Source organism: Malus sylvestris, chromosome 15 (assembly GCF_916048215.2).
Source record: "Malus sylvestris chromosome 15, drMalSylv7.2, whole genome shotgun sequence".
In the NCBI taxonomy this organism is placed as follows: domain Eukaryota; kingdom Viridiplantae; phylum Streptophyta; class Magnoliopsida; order Rosales; family Rosaceae; genus Malus; species Malus sylvestris.
The window spans coordinates 12,955,523-12,974,646 of NC_062274.1; the positions used below are offsets into that span (position 1 = coordinate 12,955,523).

General features: G+C 36.8%; 1 protein-coding gene across 1 annotated transcript; it reads right to left on the reverse strand.

Moving 5' to 3' along the window:
- Positions 1-865: 865 nt before the first annotated feature.
- Positions 866-4,393, reverse strand: LOC126605512 (glucan endo-1,3-beta-glucosidase 14-like). The gene is made up of 3 exons (XM_050272920.1): positions 3,918-4,393; positions 1,768-2,810; positions 866-1,253 (listed from the first exon to the last, which is right to left on the reverse strand). Exons 1-3 carry the CDS (start codon positions 3,979-3,981, stop codon positions 1,164-1,166), a joined length of 1,197 nt encoding a protein of 398 aa, XP_050128877.1. The 5' UTR covers positions 3,982-4,393; the 3' UTR covers positions 866-1,163.
- Between the last annotated feature and the right edge of the window lie 14,731 nt (positions 4,394-19,124).

Consider the following 19,124-nt stretch of genomic DNA (forward strand, 5'->3'; position numbering starts at 1 on the left):
AAAAATTTCTCCAACTCCATCTTTATGTTTTTAATCTTAGCATTACGTGTCTTTTAGTTAATAATTCACAAAGGCGAAGCCACTCATAGACCAAGGTGGGCACTAGCTTAGTGAACAATTTGGGTATACGAAATTTTTGGTGCTAATTCTCACAAGTTCATCTACGTGGTGAAAATTACCCCACCCCAAACAACTAAAAATGGGACCACCAACTTAACAGCTCATATTAGAGGGGAGAAAAAATTATAGCCGCCTTCTTATGTGAAAATGCCAGACTCCGATATTTATTAATTACTAATTACACGTTGGTTGATAATCAAATGGGAGACTTTGAAAGGTAGGCAAAATTTGTTTTATTACAAATAGATAGTGTGTGAGACCAAATCAATAAGAATCTTGTGTTGCCAGCCTCCCTATAATATGAGCCAATGTATATACTCCCTTTGAGCATATTAAATTTGTAATGTGAAAGAAATTGGAAGTTTTTTTATTGTTTATCTCCTCCTTTTGCGTGACTCATTTGTTGGCAACTTTATATTATTTTGTCATCATTAATTTTGTATGACTTTTTCGTTTCAAGACAAGCAGATTTTTAATTACTATTATTATACTTTAATATGTCGTGGCTGCCATTAGTGTTTTGATTAATACGACGAACATTATGATTACGAATGAACAATGGAAGTCTTCCTTGTAATCCATAATGAGTGACAAAATTTTCTCCTGCTTTGATTAATACGAACATTATGACTCCGTAGACATTCTTTTTCCCATCATTTATCCAACGATACTTCTTCGGGATGTGATTTTCATAAACCATTTTTCTCCTCATGCACACAAATTGACAGAAATAAACAACCGTCTGTAGAAGGAGAAAATGTGCTTTAAATTCATTTCTCTCCTTATCTTCCAGTTTTTCCATCTTAGAAACAATAATTAATCCTAGCTTCGGTAGCTTAAACAGTTCTTCCATCATAAAATGTAAACCCCAAGAACCTTTGAGGTAATGGAAGAATAGTGATTTGTAAGAAGCAAAACTGATATACATTTCCTCATAAGGATATACTTAATAAGCAATAGCTAGCTGCTAGCACATAATTTACGAAACTTAAGAATCGGTTCTGTTATGGTGTTTGTACTCCGACTGCTGCTGCCCGCTTTGCTCAATCATTACCTAAAAACAGAAGCAATGCTGCAGAAGAAATTGATAGTATCAAGAATTGCAACCGAGGCCAACCTTGAGCTCCAATGTCCTGTAACATAGCGTACATAAAGAAACCAATGAGACGAGGAAGCTCTTCCAATAATATAGTAACTCAGGTAATAAAAATCGTTGAAATTGTTTAGCAAGATCACAACGGCTGAAATTCAAAAATGTTACACAAGGCAAAAAGCTTTCGTGATGAAAATCTCATAAATTCTTTTATATTTTAGAGGATCACAAAGGCGCACATCTTCATATCGAGGTCGATATCCTACTGTTCAGTTTATTAGGCACCTTTCGTTATGGTGTTTGTACTCCTATTTCAATTCTAAACCGAAATGCTTTTATATGTTTCCTATGCATCTAATCTAACCCTATTTCTAAAGGCAAAGACAAAAACATTGCAATGACAATCTAAGGAAAAGCAATGGAATTTGAATTTAATCATTGTTTCTTCAAACCATATTTCATTTAGTTTTAGGGAAAACCCAAAACAAGCAACCCAATCTTCAAGACATTAGCATTCAGATGATTTAGTTGATTGGAGGTAAGAAAATTTGTACCTTTGAAGATAACCGCAACGAATCTGCAGATGATGATACAAGTCCACGATACCCAATATCATAAGCAATCGTCCCATCAGGCTTGAACAGTCCAAAATTTCTCTCAGAAGTTGGTCCCGGTTTCAAGTCTTCATTAAAAATGGCAAAAATGTATGCCTTCACTACAAATTTTGGCCGCATAGGGGTCCCTTTTTTCTTTGCTAGCCTTTTACGTAGATTATAATTGTATGTCCTTGCATTATTTACAGTAGCGGCAGCTTCATTGTCATCTCCACGTGAAGCCCATCCTGTCTCTGTAATAATAACTTCCATCTTTTTGAACCCAGCATCTTCCAATGCTGCATAGGCTGCATCAATCTGAGCATCGAGCATGTTATCATAATGAAGGTCAGTTTTTGGATCGTAAATTCCTTGAGTTTTCTGGAACAGAGCATAATTAATATCAATATTCTCCGGATCACTCATGTAGGCAAGGAATGGGTAAGCATTTAAACAGAAGGGAGACCCAATTTCTGAGAAGAACTCCAGAAGCGGCTTCATGTACTGCTGCTTAATATTATCTTTAAATATACACGAAGAGGGAGGATAAGAATTAGCAAAAACGGCCTGTGAATGTGCAGTAGTAATCTGAACTACATCAGTTAATCCTAGTTTCTTTATCGCATTATAGATGTTTTTGACTGCACCCAAAAGAGCTGCCCACAATTCATAATCAACCCCACCTAAAACTTCATTACCCACAGCAATCCCACAGATATGCGTGTCGGGAAGGAACGCCTGCACATTCTCTTTAACCCAATCCATTGCATGATCTTCATTGGCACTCATGTCTTTCAGGTACCCATTTGGAAGCCCTACCACTAACTCAAGCCCAGTCCCGCTAAAAGCCTTGAGAACACTGTGATCAGCATCATATATCCTGACATTCTTTATCTTTGCTGCTCTGAGAAGAGTAGCAACTTTATCAGGAGAAGGGATGTTATCTGCAATTCTTCCGTAATTTATTCCATATGCTCCAGTGAATGCTTGCACCGCCACAGAGGCTGGGAAATAACAGAGACAGCACCATCAATCATGTGGTCATGTGGTAATGAAAAACGATGAAAAGGTATTAAGTTCCATGTTTTACACTCAAACTAATATAACTATTTTCTGTAGTAAACCACGCAGATATTTACAGAACCAATTTCAGCATATTACACTACAATTTTTCGAAAGCACACCACTTTAAATGGAACCATTAAACTAAAAATTTTCAATTTTTCCTGAAACGATAAAAATAGTAGATTTTACTTTATTTTTCTTCTTCAAGATTCTAACAAGTTGTAAAGACTGTACGTATCGTGTGCATTTAACTTTGAAAAGGAGAAGTACACCAACTGGGGAATTATCAGATTGCTCATAACCGCTACTAGTTGACGAGAAGCTTCAATACATAATACAACTTATGAAAAGGTCATCAACCAATCCCTCTAAATGGTTTAGAAAAAACTTGTTAATAAATAAGACATCTTTGGCCAACCTGTATAATAAAGAAAAAAAAAGGGTAAAATATGGCAGTGAGCCACAGAAACGTTGATCTTGTACATAATCCCCCACCACAGATGATGATATACATACGAAATAAGCCGAAGACTTCCATTAATATGTTTCAAGTTGTCATGCTATCAAATCAATACAAGAACAAGGCTTTACAATATTGTTTGTTTTCTTAATTATGAAACAAATTAAAACCAAACAAAAAAACAGAAACCCAGAAGTTTAAATATTTTTCACTGAGGAAACTGCAAAAAACAACGTCAGATAACCAATAAACGAGAAAGCCAATCAATCCTCACTTACAAAGACACAGATATAGGCCCAATTATCAAGATTTACCAATATTTTCAACAGAAAGCAATCGATACAATAAGAACCTATCATCGAGCAATCGAAGTCAAGAATCACCAAAATACTCAAACCCAATTTCCAAAGATAAAACTTTTCCACTATAAACAATCACACACACACACACACACGCACTCTACTGTTCTACAACCATCCAATTCATCAAATTGCAGCAGATAACGGTCAAAAATCAATACCAACTCCACAAATCAATTAAAAATCAACAATCTATGATCAAATTCAAACCAAAGAAAGAAATTTACCAATTGGAGGGAAGAACACCAGGAAGACGAGAACAAACTGAGCAAAAAACCAGAAGCTTTTCATGGTCCCAGAAAAAAACCCAGCAAGAAAAGATTCAAGCTTCGGCAAAGATCCAAAAGTAGGGACCCTTCAAATTCAATGCAGTGCTTCTTCTTCCCCTGGCATGCCATAAGACATCAATGCCTATATACCCTTTACTCTTTTCCCTCCATCCTTGCCTTCCTCTTGCAGAAAGGAAGCTCCTTTGATGAGGAAAGTAAGATTGGAGAAGGAGAAGATGAACAGAACGGGGGTTTTGGCGACCGTTTTGGGAGGATCAAAGAGGTAAGGGGTTGGGTTTTGGGGCGTTTTGCTGCTTTTATTGAGTTCCCTGAGAGTGTAGGAGTGTTTGCTTACGACTCATGCTCTAATTGGTTTGGTTTTTTTGGTTTTCTGGTTGCTACTTGGTTTGGGCGGAATTTTGCTTGACTACTTTTCTGCTCCCAGTTGAGAAAAGTTAGGTTTGGGAGGCTAAATTTTTAAATTAAAATTTTGTGAATTAAATAATGTAGATGTTAATAATGAGATTATTAATTTATTAATATGCTTATTTTTTTATGATATATTATTTAATTTACAAATTTAGTATAAAAATTTAATCTTTTTAGTATTACCCATTGAAACATAAGAGGATGTCACGTTAGAATCAACTTGTTTGTTTGTGCAATCTCACACGCTTGCTTTAAGAAAACTTTTACTTGAGTATGATGTGTAAGTTACTTATTATGTAATTTATTATTGATAAACACATCAAATTATATTGATAATTAATGATAAGACATTTTGATTGTTAATAATGTGTCCATATAGTTACTTAGTATTACGGTGTAATGATACTCATACTCACTTGTAAGTGAGATATTTTAAATTTAATTATTGCAAAAGACGAATTCAAACCATATTATTGGTAGCCCATTATGATGCTAAATTGATCCCCCTTAGTGTAAAAAGATCGCTTTTAAAAAATAAAATAAAATAATGTGTCTATATATTTCTTAAAATTGAATGATCAAATCAGTCACTGGTTAGACGGGTTTCTCATAGGATGATCCTATTTACCTAACTAATCAATTTAATCAGCCTTTTCTTTATAAGGTTTTGCTTATCTAAGAAACATGGCTTATCCTTCTTCCCTTCGTAGACCCACAACACCGACCTTGGTCGTCAGAAGACTCAGCACCATACATGATCAGTGGCATTGGTGATAAGACTCATTTTAAATCTTAATTTAGATATTTTCTGATAATCTAGTTGAGAAAATAATTGGATTTAAACAAAATCAATCACCCATTGATGAATTATAGTTTTAGTCAATGGGTTAGGTTTATAGCAAGTTGGAGTTGTTTGGCAAGGAAAACTATGGATATATATCAACACAATGAAATTGACAGGTAAGTAATATTAACACTTCAAAATTCTCGTTTTATGCTCGTTATTCTAACTCTACGAGAGAGTTCGACTCAACAATTGAGCATTGATGAACATGATGTCCAGAAAAAACATGAATGATTTAAAAGTGACATAATAGGACAAATAAAAGGAAAAGAAAAAGTTTATTCATTGATTTCTATGATCCAACAGCAAATATATAGTTTAAGAACTTTTTAAGGGCGCGTCGAAAATCATCTGTCCTATATTGGAACATGTATGAGAGAAGATATCCTTTCCGAATCTTTTCGCTATGTATGGGACCAGTTTCTTGTCCTTTGGTCCTGTATATTGAAGAAATTTTTATTCTATTAAGAACACGGGTGACCATCATGTGTCATTATATATATAGAGGGAGATATTTTTTATTTTTTATTTTTTTATGAAGTTGTTAATTTTTTAACACAAGTATTTCATCATTTGTATAGTGACACGTGTACCACTCCGTGTTCTTAGCACACTAAAGATTTTCTCTGCATATTGTTGCGTAGCCTCAATTACATGTGGGAAGAAAATGAAATATTGAAGAACATTTGGCGGTTTGATCACCATCTTGTTTTCAAATTTAAAAAAAATAAATAAAAATTGAAATCTTTTTTGATAATTAACTCTTTAGTGTGCATTTAGACTGTTTTCTATTTGGCTTTTATCCTTCTGTTATTGCATGTTCCTTATTGAAATAGAAAACTTCCTTTGTATGTTTTCAATTGTATTAACTGAATAATGAAATGTACACATTGAAGATATATATAGGCTTTGCCTATTTACATAGATACCCCTAATTGCCTTAGCTGATCTCATAACTACTCTAACTAATCACAACCATTAGCACAACTAATTACATTTACCTTTAACACACTCTTTAACTGTAACTAAAATGGATGACTTGTCATTCTCCCTAATACACCCCCTCAAGCGAAAAGGGGAATCAGAACTGGTTCCAATTGGAAGCTTGGAACACAGATAAGTGAATTTGCTTTTAGAGAATGACTTGGTGTGAAGATCAGCTAATTGGTCTTTACTTCAAACAAACAGCACTTTAAGGAGATTAGCCAAAACCAAATCATAAATATAGTGGTAGTCTATTTCAACATGCTTTGTTCTAGCATAAAAGACATGATTAGATGCTAAGGATATTGCTAAGATGTTGTCACACCAAAGTGTAGGCAGTGCAGGTAGAGGAAAATGAAGATCTCTAAGAATTTTGCAAACCCAAGTGATTTCAGTAGCTGTGTAAGCTAAAGAGCGATATTCAGCTTCTGTAGATGATCGAGCAATAGTACTTTGTTTCTTGGCACTCTAGCTAAAGAGATTAGAGCCTAGGAACACACAATAGCCACTAGTAGAATGCCTGTCAAATATGCAGCCAACCCAATCAGCATTAGAGTATGCTGAAAAGTGGACTGGACTCTTGGTGAACCACAAACCATGTGAAATAGAGCCTTTGAGAAACCTGAGAACTCTTTTAGCTGCCTGAAGATGTTGTTTCTTAGAAGCATGCATGAATTGGTAGATCTGGTTCACAGCAAAGGCAAGGTTCAGTCTAGTCCAAGTTAGATATTGTAAATCACCTACAATGGAACAATATTCAGTGGGATTGGACAAGAGAGGCCCACTGTAATCTAATTTCTTGGAACCAAGAGGTGTGCAACAAGGTTTTGCACTCTCCATGTTTGTTTTCTTGAGAATATCAAGTAAGTACTTGGTTTAATGAAGAAATATGCCCTGTGAGGATCTGTGTACCTCTAAGCCTAAGAAATAGTGTAAGGGACTAAGATCTTTCATTGGAAACCGAGAACTGAGTTGTTGAATAGAATGTTGACAGAGTTGAGAGTTTGGACCAGTGACTAGGATATCATCAACATACATAAGGACAATAACCAAGTGAGAGCCATTAAGAACAAACAAGGAAGCATCATAGGAAGATTGTTTGAATCCAAGAGAATGAAAGGCTTGAAACAGTTTATCAAACCAAGCTCAATGAGCTTGTTTGAGTCCAGATAAAGATTTTCTCAACTTGCAAATATAACTAGGAAAGTTAGGAGCAATAAAAATTGAAGGTTGTTGCATGTAGACATCCTCATTTAAGTCTCTATGAAGGAAGTCATTACTTATATCCAATTGGTTGAGAAACCAATTATATTGAACAACAAGGGTAAGAAGAATTCGAATTGTAATTGGCTTGGCAACTGGACTAAAAGTCTCTTGGATATCAATGCCTTCTTGTTGATGGAAGCCATTTGCCACAAGACGGGCTTTATATTTTTCAACAGTGCCATTGGGCTTTTTCTTAACCCGAAACACCCACTTACATCCAACTATATTTGGGAAAGATGAGGGGGGACTAGAGACCAAGTACCAGTATAGATCAAAGCATTGTATTCATCTTGCATTGCAGCTCGCCAGTGAGCATGCTTAGAAGCTTGCAAGTAGGTACTAAGAACATATTCAAGATCAACTGGAAGAGGATGCTTTGTTGCTACATAAACCTGAGACTTAGACTTGCATATGCCAGCCTTAGATCTTGTAATCATGGGATGGGATTTAATAGTGATAGAAGGATGACTTGGCTGACTTGGTGGCAAAGTTGAGGGTTTTGAAACAGAAACAGAACTGGAAGAAGTAGGTATTGAGATGGTGCCAGTAGATGATGAACTCGGAGGAATTGAAATAAGGGCAAAGATATATGGTGGTGTTGGTGATGCACTAGTAGTGGGGATATTAGGAATATATTTGCCAAAATGAAGATCCATAGATGGAGAACTTTCTGAAGACAAAGCATCTTGGTTTGAACTTTGAGATTGCAGTGACTGAAATGGATAGGCAGTTTCATCAAATACAACATGCCTAGAGATGTAAATTATATTTGTGAGGGGATCAAGACACCTATAGCCTTTATGTTGAAGACTATATCCCAAAAATACACAACCTTTTCTCTTGGCATCCAATTTATTTTGAACATAAGGTTTGAGCCAAGGAAAGCATTCGTAACCAAACACTTTGAGTGTAAAGTAGTGTGGAGAGTGATTGAATAACAATTCCCATGGTGACTTTGAAATACCAGAGATGGGAAGTCGATTAATCAGATACATGGCAGTGGAGAATTCTTCAAACCAGAATATATGAGGAACATGAGAAGCAACAAGTAAAGTTCGAGCTATCTCAACAAGGTGCATGTGCTTTCTCTCGGCACAACCATTTTGTTCAGGGGTATGGGGACAACTGAAATGATGTAAAATGCCATGTTTACTGAGAAATGATGCAAAAGAGTGACTGGTAAATTCACCCCCTAAATCTGAAGGCAAAATTTTGATTTTATTTCCAAGTAAATTTTCTACATAGGATTTGAAGACAACTAATGCAGAAGATACATCTGACTTGGATTTCAATGGAAATAACCAGCTATATATGCCAAAGTCATCAACAAGAAGCAAATAGTACTTGAAACCACTATTGGTTATAACAGATGTTGGACCCCACAGATCATAGTGCAAAAGTTGAAGACTTTGAGTTGTTGTTGAAGAAGCTACTCCAAAAGGAAGTTTATGATTCTTTGCAAGTGCACAATCTGAGCAGAAAAAATCAACAGTGGACTTGCCTTGTAATGCAAGTTTATTAGTAAATATTACCCTTCTAAAAATAAAGGAGGAAGGATGACCCAAACGCTTGTGCCAAACTTTAACATGAGCTTTAAGACTGAGCAAAGCTGAATGTGATGGAATAGAAGAGTTGTTGGAACCTTGAAGAGGATAAAATCTCTAATCGGTCCCTGCAAAAACATCTTCCCTGAAATACGATCCTTGACAGTGGATCCATAAGAGTCAAATGTCAATGAACAATTATTATCCTTAAGAAACTGATACGTAGACGAGATTATTTTTCATGTAAGGAACATGTAAAACATTTCGCAGCTGAAAAGAAGTGTGAGGAGTGTGCAAGGATGATGAACCAATATGATGAATAGAAATGCCTTTACCATCGTCAATATACAATTTATCCTCGCCAGTATAGGAAGTAGGAGAAGAAATATTGGCAACATCGTTGGTGATGTGAGAGGTGGCACCTAAGTCAATTAACCAAGACTGAGATGGTTTTGCAGAGTGATGTGCACACATGGTAGCGAGTTTGGTTAGAGGAATTCGACCACAGATGTCCGGATTCATGCGATCAAAGCAATCAATCGCCTCGAGAAGATGAAGCCCCAACCGTAAAGGGGATAATTTCTTCAGAAAGCGTGGAATTGAGCCAGATCAAAAGATTTTGATCTTTTCATACCATTCCTCAAAGGCAGGGTTTATGGTACGATCGGGCAAAAATGACGGTGGACAAACTTCAATATCATTAATGATACCAAGAAGCTTATAACGCCTGAAGATCGAACCAAACAGCACGCGTTATGGCAGATAATTTGATCTTTTTAGCTTAATTGGCACCATGCTGCCAATGTTGTGAATCATAAGAGAGGTGTAGGAATTCAGAGGACTTAGATTGCAAGAGGAATTAGGGTTTTGGATCGATGGAAAAGACGATCCAATTGGTGGCGAAGACGATTGAGCCGCCATATCTAGTAGAAATCGAGATGCAAGAGAGGTCGGAGATGAAGAATCGAAGAATCAAAGAAGAAGAAGAACAAGAATTGATCGAGTGGAAAGAAGGATGGATCGATGCTGTTAAGCAAAATGGCAAGATACCATATTGAAACAGAAAACTTCCTCTATAAGTTTTCAATTGTATTAACTGAATAATGAATTGAACATTGTGAAGATATATATAGGCTTTGCCTATTTACATAGATACCCCTAACTGCCTTAGCTAATCTCATAACAACTAATCACAACCATTAGCACAATTAATTACATTTAGCTTTAACACACTCTTTAACAATAACTGAAATGGATGACTTGTCATTCTCCCTAATACTCTTCACAAATGATGCAATTTTTAGAGACCAAGAATTTTATTCTTATTAGAATAAGTGTACACCAATCTTTGACACGACATGCCCACCTGCATGAGTGTCCACCTGTGTGATAAACTTGAGCAAGGGTGATTGATCACACCGTCATTTGTGTGGCAGTTCATAAAAAGATAGAACTCTTGTATGTATTTTAGTTTCACTCATTTCATGCTGGTATAAGAGTTGTTCTAATCATATAAATTTGTTAAAATTTCTATCAACGTATAGCATAGGTTAAAAGTATCTTTTCATTATATATTAAACAAAAGCATTATTTTTCTTTGTGACTTGTCGAAACTTTTTTTCCAACCTAATGATTTTTGTTTTCTTTCTCAAATGTTTTCACAGTGAATTGAGCATATAGAGATGAAAGAAAGTATACGAAGATTCTTATATATGGAAGTTGAAGGATCGCAATCTCATGCACTTCATTTTTCCTACCTATGCCACAAGATAAGAGAGAGAAAATGCTATTGGCTTATTGCTTAACGAATATATGATATCTGTCAACTTCAATGATTGGCCACAAAAACTACAAAAGCTATAACCATGTATCAAATTGTTCTTTTTTTATTCCTCATTCGTTTTCTTTTCTTTTCTAATATTGACGTTAGGTAGTCGATGGTCAGTATTTCGTTTTCACGCCTGTAATATTAGAAGTGAATAATTGGAAGCAACACAACGTTTTAAAGTCCAGCATATTTTATTGTTGTTTAATGCTTTATCATGTACTGAAATGGGATGAATGGAACTTTAGTTAATTAAGTGTTGATGTAGTGGGATCAACTCAACTAAGTAAGGATTTGCATATGAAAAACTTTACTGCAGAATGTTCTAATTAATTTAATTTAACATGTTGGGGCCCTAAATTTGATAATTAATTTTCCATAATAAGAAATTTCGGTGGAATCCAAGTTGCTATCAATTTTCTTCAGATTTATGGTGTGATATAACAAGGTTGAAATTCTAAAAGGTGTTTTGTGCTTTTTTTCTTCTTCAAGTTTTAAGACAATTAGAACCTGATTTCATATTCTTCTTCCCCACAATTATTCTTCACATGCATTTTACATGCAGAAAAAGCAACATTATATATGATATTCTCTTAGCAATTTAACATGTGACAATTTTAGATATTTCTAACTTTTTGTCCCATCCAAATACCAAATCATCAGTACTAGTAAGTGAAAATTTTAGATTCAACTCTCATAAATAGTGAATTCAATATCAAATTATTACGGCTTAATCCAACTTCCCCGCCTCATTGTGGAAAATATCACTATTGTGTAACAAAAATACTAGCCTATAATATTTGTCTGCTAAATATTTGAACTTTTGCATGAATTATTTGATGTAGTAGTAGCACACTACAATCTAAAAGCTAACTGATGTTCTGGAAAGAAGCAAATGATGGTTATCTTAGAGGACAAGAGACCTTGTAGCCTTCCTCGGCTAGCACTTTGTCTTTTTAGTTTTTGTTTTTCTCATATGCTTTTTTAAGAAAGAATGATTTAATTAAACGCGTATGTTGCTATATGATCCCACTAATTAATAAAGCTCAGTTGATTACAGACGGACAATGAAAGTTATCAGTCACAAACAATCGCGGTGGAGGTGGGAGACACTTTAGTTTATTTGTTGGAATATATGCTCATAAAGTGTGGAAAAAGCTGAGAGTTCTAAAGAAAGTAAGAGGTAGAGACTTTTTTGTAGTGTTTGATGTACTTCTCCAAGAAAAATATTAGCGGCCTTCTAGGTCGTAAGTGTAACTAGTATCCGATTTAAAATTGGATTTTGGTGATGTTAGGGCTTGTAGCTCGAGTGAATAGTAATATTCATCTTTGAGTTCATGATAGGGCATGTGCTCGATTTCTCCTCCCCAACAGCCCTTGTTCATATCAGAATAAATGAGTTTGGCGATGAGTGAGATGTTTTAATGCATCTGGAATCTAATTCAAATCTGATTAGTTATTGGATCTGATGACATGAGCGGGTTGTCTTTTGAGCTGGTTTAAAGAGAGATCATTTGGTCAACATACTATGGTAAAGGGTTTTTTTTAAGGAAAATTAATAAAAAATTCAATTTTTTTTTTTTAGTTTTAATGAAAAATGACAAATAAAGATGTAGTGAATAGTATTAGGGAAAGGTAAAAATGTGGTTTTTGGTTAAAAGTGAACAATATCAAAAGTTTTTCGTTAAAACTCTTTTTATTTTATTTTTTTTATCCCAGATGATTCATGTTTTGCTAACTCATCAGTTTCGTCTTTTATGTTTCAAACTCATCAATTTCATCCCTTATCTATTTTTCCATTCATCAATGTAGTCCTTGCCGTCAAACTCCATTAAATAATATATGCCATGTGGATGAAATAAAAGAAATCAGTTTTAAGAAGAGTGCCTTTTAAACTTTGAAAAAAAAATAGAGAGAGAATAAATTATTAATAAAAGGAACGATGTGGGAGGGATATGGGAAATCTGGGCTGGGTGTGGGAGGTATGCCACGGTGCGGTGGAGGGAGAGAAAGGGCCGGGGACATCTGGGTGGGCCGTAGGGGTGGGCATTTGGAATTGAAAATCGAAAACGAAACACGAATTGAATCGGACTGCATCGAATGGTTTGGTTTTGTGGTTTTGAAACTGAACCGCGACAAAGAAAACGGTTTGGTTTTGGGTTTTCAAAACCGCACCGAAATAGAAACCGAAACCAAAATTGAAACTGCAACATATATTGAATGTTATGTTTTAATTAGTTCAACTGCACTAGTCATCCAATTTTGCACTACTATTCGAGTCCATACATGATACATCAGTCTATCTCTCTCTTTCTTAAAACTTATCTTCATCTCTCTCTCAAAACTCATCTTTATCTTTTCCACAGTTGACATCAGTGCCCTCAGTGCTTGCATCTCTATGACCTGGCTGCTTGCATCTCTGCGACCTGACTTCTTGCATCTCTGTGACCTCACTGCTTGCACCAGATCCCCTTCATCCGCAAGCCCTGAACTCTGCAAATCAAAAGCTCTGCAAAACAGACTTGGCAAATCATTCACTTGCTCTTCGTTCCAGCTAATATGGTAAAAACTTAGAACTTGTATTAGTTAGTTTAGTTAATAATTTGTAATTAAATTAATTTTAGAGTTAGGGTTCATTTGAATCAAAGATTCAAAAGGGGAATTGGGTTAGGGTTTATAATTAATTTTAGGGATAGGGTTTGTGAATCAAAAGGGGAACTAGATTAGGAACCACCCAAGTATCAATTTAAGTTCTAAATTATTAATTTTTTTAGGAACCACCTTGTTTTCACCTACTTCTTTTTGGATTTTGTTTTCTTTATTTACTCACATCCTCATACCAGTTCGTATTTTACTATATTGCCTTGATTTGGTTCAAAATTGTCTTGTTTGGAGTTTACCAAGTATCGTAATTAAAATTTAGTAAATTTAAAATCTGCAAGTATTCTAAAACACATGATAGAATCTGTATGAGTGCATGACCAGTCAATAATTTAAGGAAATAGATGTGCTAGGAGCTTAACAATGCTTATCTTGATATATAACTTAAACAAATTGTGCATTATGAAAGATGTATACATATATACTTTCTTTAATGCTTGTGTGTTGTAGATTGGTGCTACTGTTGCATATGGTTAGACAAATCTATCTATCTCTGACTTCCTTTGCATATGGTCAGAAGGGCTCATTTTTTAATTTGTTTTCTTCTGCAACATCTGAGCATTTGATTCATTTTAATTGATTTTCTTCATCAATATCTGAGATTCTGTGCATTCCATTCATTTAAGATAATGAGCATTTTGTATTTTATTTCAGTCAAGATATGAAGAATCCAGCAAGCATAGTGGGATTGGTCACTCTTCTACGGGGGACTCCCCTTAGAAACCGGAAGACGAGGCAATAGAAATTGACTCAGAAAATGAAATAGACATTGAAGGTGACCCTGAAAATGACGGCGAAGAATCTGAGGGCGAAGATGAAAAAGTAAGTAACTTTGATTCAAGAAAATGTAGATGGGTTTATGATCATTTTACAACATATTATGTGATCGAAAAAAATTGCAAATCAACGAAAAAGGGGAGAAATACTTGGCCGAAGTAAAACTTAGGAGAGCTAAATGTAATTATTGCCCAAAACAGAGCTGTTTGTACCATACTTGACCAATCCCGAAACTACTGAGCACCGATCAACGTTATACCATCAAGGACCCATAAGAGTTTCCCTCCAACCAGGAGGCCAATCACAACATGACACGTGTCGACATCAGAAGCCAATCATAGCGCGACACATGTCAACATCAGAAGCCAATCACAATACGACACGTGTCAATGTCAGAATGAAACTAGAAACTCTCTTCTATAAATAGAGATCATTCTCTCACAATATTTCCTAATGTCATTTGTACTAAATCATTCACTAGTACTCACAAAAGGAGAGCTTGAACCTATGTACTTGTGTAAACCCTTCACAATTAATGAGAACTCATCTACTCCGTGGACGTAGCCAATTTGGGTGAACCACGTACATCTTGTGTTTGCTTCCCTGTCTCTATCCATTTACATACTTATCCACACTAGTGACCAGAGCAATCTAGCGAAGGTCACAAACTTAACATTTTCTGTTGTACCAAAGTCCTCACTGATTTTGTGCATCAACATTTGGCCCCGTCTGTGGGAACGACACTTATTCCCACTCTCTTCAGCTTTGCCAAGCTGGTTTCCACCATTTGTACACTCTCTTTTGACCAGGCATCCCTCTCAAACATGGGGAGCGAAGGAAGCCACAACACACAGAATGACACCCTTCATGCACCTAGTGCGAACCAACGAAAGAAGGAAGGAAAAAAGGGTTGCTCTTAAAGTTAAAGTCGGTAAGCTAGAAGCTCAGAACAATAAGATAGCAATAAAGAATGAGGTCCTCCAGGAGTAGTATGAGAAGCTCTTTGAGACGCTCCATGAAACTAGGCGTATTCAAACATGCGAGCTTGTTGCCCCTGTGGACATCAACCATCATCTGGGTACCTCCCAACACGGAGGGTCACCTCATTTTGACATGGGTATCCCTAATGAGGAGCGAGCTAATCACTAAAATATTGATAAACATGAGACTTTTCTCAACCCAGATGCTTCGACCCGAAGCAGGAGAAGTGGAGGAAGACACCTCATTGCAGAAGGGTTGGAAGGATCGAAAGCCGTTTATTGTGACTGCCGAGACTTCTTAAAGCAGCGTCGAGAGAATCCCCTCCACATATGCTTGAAGATCAATGACCCAAGGGTTTCTGAAAGACTCGGTCCCCTCCCACGACCCAGGCCCGCTGCCAATCTAGGGAAGGAACAACAGGTCCCAGAGGAACATGAAGGTACATGGGACTCTGAGATATTCCGACAGACTCGCCCTAGAAGTCAGTACGGTGAGTCCAAGAAAAAACCACACGCCCTTGCTCAAAATTTCCTATTTCCAAGAGGCGATGGAGACTTACGAAAGAAAATTCTAGTGGTATATAACTCCACTCAGGACCCCTTTGTCCTACAGCTCCTTGAAAAAGTAAACAAGTTGAAGGCCGAACGTCAAGCCGAGATACCTGACTGGAACCAACCCAGGTCTGGCCTTCTCACAAGGAGGATCCTCGACACCTACCTTCAAGCGAAGACAAAACAAAAACTTGGTTTACAACTATATACTGGAAGGGAGGACCTAATTGAACACCTTAACCTCTTTAAGTCCATCATGGCATATCGGATGCACACCGACGAAGAGTGATGTCTTCTCTTCCCTTCCACCCTCACTGGCGGAGCTCTAAACTGGTATTGCCGTCTTCCACCTGAGACAGTAGACTCATTTAAGGAACTGAGGAAACTGTTTGTTTCTCAACACATCTTCTAGACCGATCGCTTACATTCTACAGATGACTTGTACACTATTCACCAGAAATCGGACGAGTCACTACGAGAGTATATCGGTCGTTTCAGCCATGAGTATTCTCGTTGCGCTGAGGCAGATGACAAGACCGCCCTTAAGGCCTTCATGGCAGACCTACGTGATTGTTTCTTCAAGTACATGATCAATGCCAACACTTGGAAGACTTACTCTAAGGTGATGGCACAGGCTTACAACCACGCATCCGCCGAAGCAAGGACATACCAAGGGAACCCCTATATGGTCAACACTTATCAACAAGTGGGAAGTGGAAGTCAAGTTCTACCAAGTGAGGAGATCTTGGCCATTCAGACACCCATTGCATTATCTCCTGCCTCATTTAGCTACTCGCTAAGTCACCAAACGTATCTGTCTCTTAGTAAAAGGAATGATTTTTACTCTTAGCAAGCCCATTACAACAAGAGGGATAAAAGTTCATATCAAGATAACTATGGGTGAACGTACCGTCGACTATTATGACTATAGGGTCAAGCCTCACTCTTTCAAAGTGAAGGACTATGTACTGAAGGAAATGTTATTATAAAAAGGCATACACATTACAAATGTTTTGACTCTCAACCGTTTGAGATTTTTTGTCACATAAGTCATTCGGTAAATATTTAAAGAAGAGGAATTCAGACAACTTCTTCTGAGTCTTTTGCGTTCCTAGCACTGGAATACTTGGTCTACACTGACCTACCCTTATACTCTAACTCAGAACTTCAACATGCGTACTTTGACACAAAGTATGTGATACTAAGTGTTACAACCAACATGGTTCACATATCAAAAGCATGGATCCCTTCATGCATAGCAAAACATTCATAAGCATCACTCATATCAATCAACATAAACATCATACGTTCCAACACATTCATACATAAATATTATACATTCCAACACATTCATACATAAACATCATACATTCCAACACATCTATACATAAGCCAATTGTGCTTCGAAAGGGTTTAACATACTTTGTGTCTTCGACACTTGCTATAATATGCCTCGACACCTTACCCTTATTCTCACCAACCAGGTGATGAAATGTGAAAAAGGAACTCATCTTCATGCCACCAACCAGGTGATGAAATGTACAACCCGTACTCTCCTTTATGCCACAAACTAGGTGATGAAATGTACAACACGTACTCTAATATCATTTGGCAACTTGCCACTCATGCCACCAACCAGGTGAAGAAGGAACTCATCTTCATGCCACCAACCAGGTGATGAAATGTACAACCCGTACTCTTCTTCATGCCACCAACCAGGTGATGAAATGTACAACCCGTACTCTCCTTCATGCCATCAACCAGGTGATGAAATGTACAACTCGTACTCTAATATCATTTGGCAACTTGTCACTCATGCCACCAACCAGGTGAAGAAGGAACTCATCTTCATGCCACCAACCAGGTGATGAAATGTACAACCCGTACTCTAATATCATTTGGCAACTTGCCATTCATGCCACCAACCAGGGGAAGAAGGAACTCACATTCGTACCACCAACCAAGTGATGAAAACAACTCACCATTCATTCCACCTACCAGAAGACGAGTGGTACAACTTGTACATGTGAACTCCTAGCATTCACAAATAATCAAAAACCCTCAAGCTTGACAACTCAACTAGGGGATCACTTATGCCCAACAAGAGTTATAGTCACCGACAAAGTCTTATTACAAGCCAACAACAACTTCAGTGCATGGCATACAAGGATCAAGCTATTCAGCCATCTTGCATCTGCTTCAAATATTTCTCCTCTGTAACAATGCAAACACTATAATTTGTAGAAAGCTTCACACACTTTTGATCAAGACAATGTGAAGCAAAACCAATTTATGGTGCCAACAAGAGCTTCATCAATGGAGGGCAACCACAATTCTCAAAAGCTTATCATACTTTTGATCAAGACAGTATGAAGCAAAACCAATTTATGGTGCCAACAAGAGCTTCATCAAAGGAGTTCAACCACAATTCTCAAAAACTTCACATACTCTTGATCAAGACAATGTGAAGCAAAACCAATTTATGGTACCAACAAGAGCTTTATCAATGGAGGGCAACCACAATTCTCAAAAGTTTTACACACTCTTGATCAAGACAGTGTGAAGCAAAACCAATTTATGGTGCCAACAAGAGCTTCATCAATGGAGGGCAACCACAATTCTCAAAAGCTTCACACACTCTTGATCAAGACAGCATGAAGCAAAACCAATTTATGGTGCCAACAAAAGCTTCATCAAAGGAGTTCAACCACAATTCTCAAAAGCTTCACACACTCTTAATTAAGATAGTGTGAAGCAAAACCAATTTATGGTGCCAACAAAAGCTTCATCAATGTAGGGCAACTACAATTCTCAAACCTTCGAAGGAAATTCAAGACTGTTGGAAGCAAATTCAATTTATATGGTTCATCCAAACCTTCGACTACTACAAGATGTGGCTTGCATCACAATCTCTTGCTCAACAGTGTGGAAGCAAAATTTGTATATGTTGTCTCTCCCACTTTTTCAAATTTTTAGTTTCCCAAAAAAAAAAAGGGAAATTCAACAAAGTTTCATCAATGGAGGACAACTACAAATTCACAAAAGCTTCACACTATCTTGATCAAGATAGTGTGAAGCAAAATCAATTTGTGGTACCCAACAAAGCTTCACCAACAAAAGCTTCATCAATGGTGGACAACTACAAATGCTCAAAAACTTCACACTATCTTGATCAAGATAGTGTGAAGCAAAATCAATTCATGGTACCCAACAAAAGATTCAACTCCAAAGTTTCACCTACAAAAGCTTCACCAAGAATAGCTTCACCTACAAAAGCTTCACCTATAAAAGCTTCACCCATAA